At 43.8% G+C, this 226-nt stretch overlaps 1 protein-coding gene across 1 annotated transcript in view; it reads left to right on the top strand.

Moving 5' to 3' along the window:
* Positions 1–10: 10 nt before the first annotated feature.
* LOC106943177 (receptor-type tyrosine-protein phosphatase H-like) overlaps positions 11–226 on the top strand; it is a gene marked incomplete at both ends in the record, with an annotated part of 15,768 nt that continues 15,552 nt past the window's right edge. The window contains one exon of the mRNA XM_015026520.1: positions 11–224. Coding sequence (XP_014882006.1) covers positions 11–224 — 214 coding nt within the window. The remainder of the gene's footprint in view (positions 225–226) is intronic.

The raw sequence follows: 226 nt of genomic DNA, 5'->3' as shown, positions 1-226 counted from the left end.
CAGTATAACTTTGAAGTGGAACAAGGTTGATGGCATCTCAACATACAGACTGGAATATGAAGTCAATGGAGCTCCTGTCTCTGAGAACATCAATGCTGCTGCTGGAGAAACATTTGTTCAACATGTGGTCTCTGGTCTGACTGCTGGGACAGAATATAGTTTCACTCTTTTCACTGTGTTGAATGGAGTCAGCAGCTCTGGATTCTCATTCTCTGCTGCTACAGGT

The sequence above is a fragment of the Poecilia latipinna genome, unplaced genomic scaffold, assembly GCF_001443285.1.
Source record: "Poecilia latipinna isolate Pla-1442-1.1 unplaced genomic scaffold, P_latipinna-1.0 Scaffold4952, whole genome shotgun sequence".
Lineage (NCBI taxonomy): Eukaryota > Metazoa > Chordata > Actinopteri > Cyprinodontiformes > Poeciliidae > Poecilia > Poecilia latipinna.
This window is presented reverse-complemented; position numbering and strand designations above follow the sequence as displayed.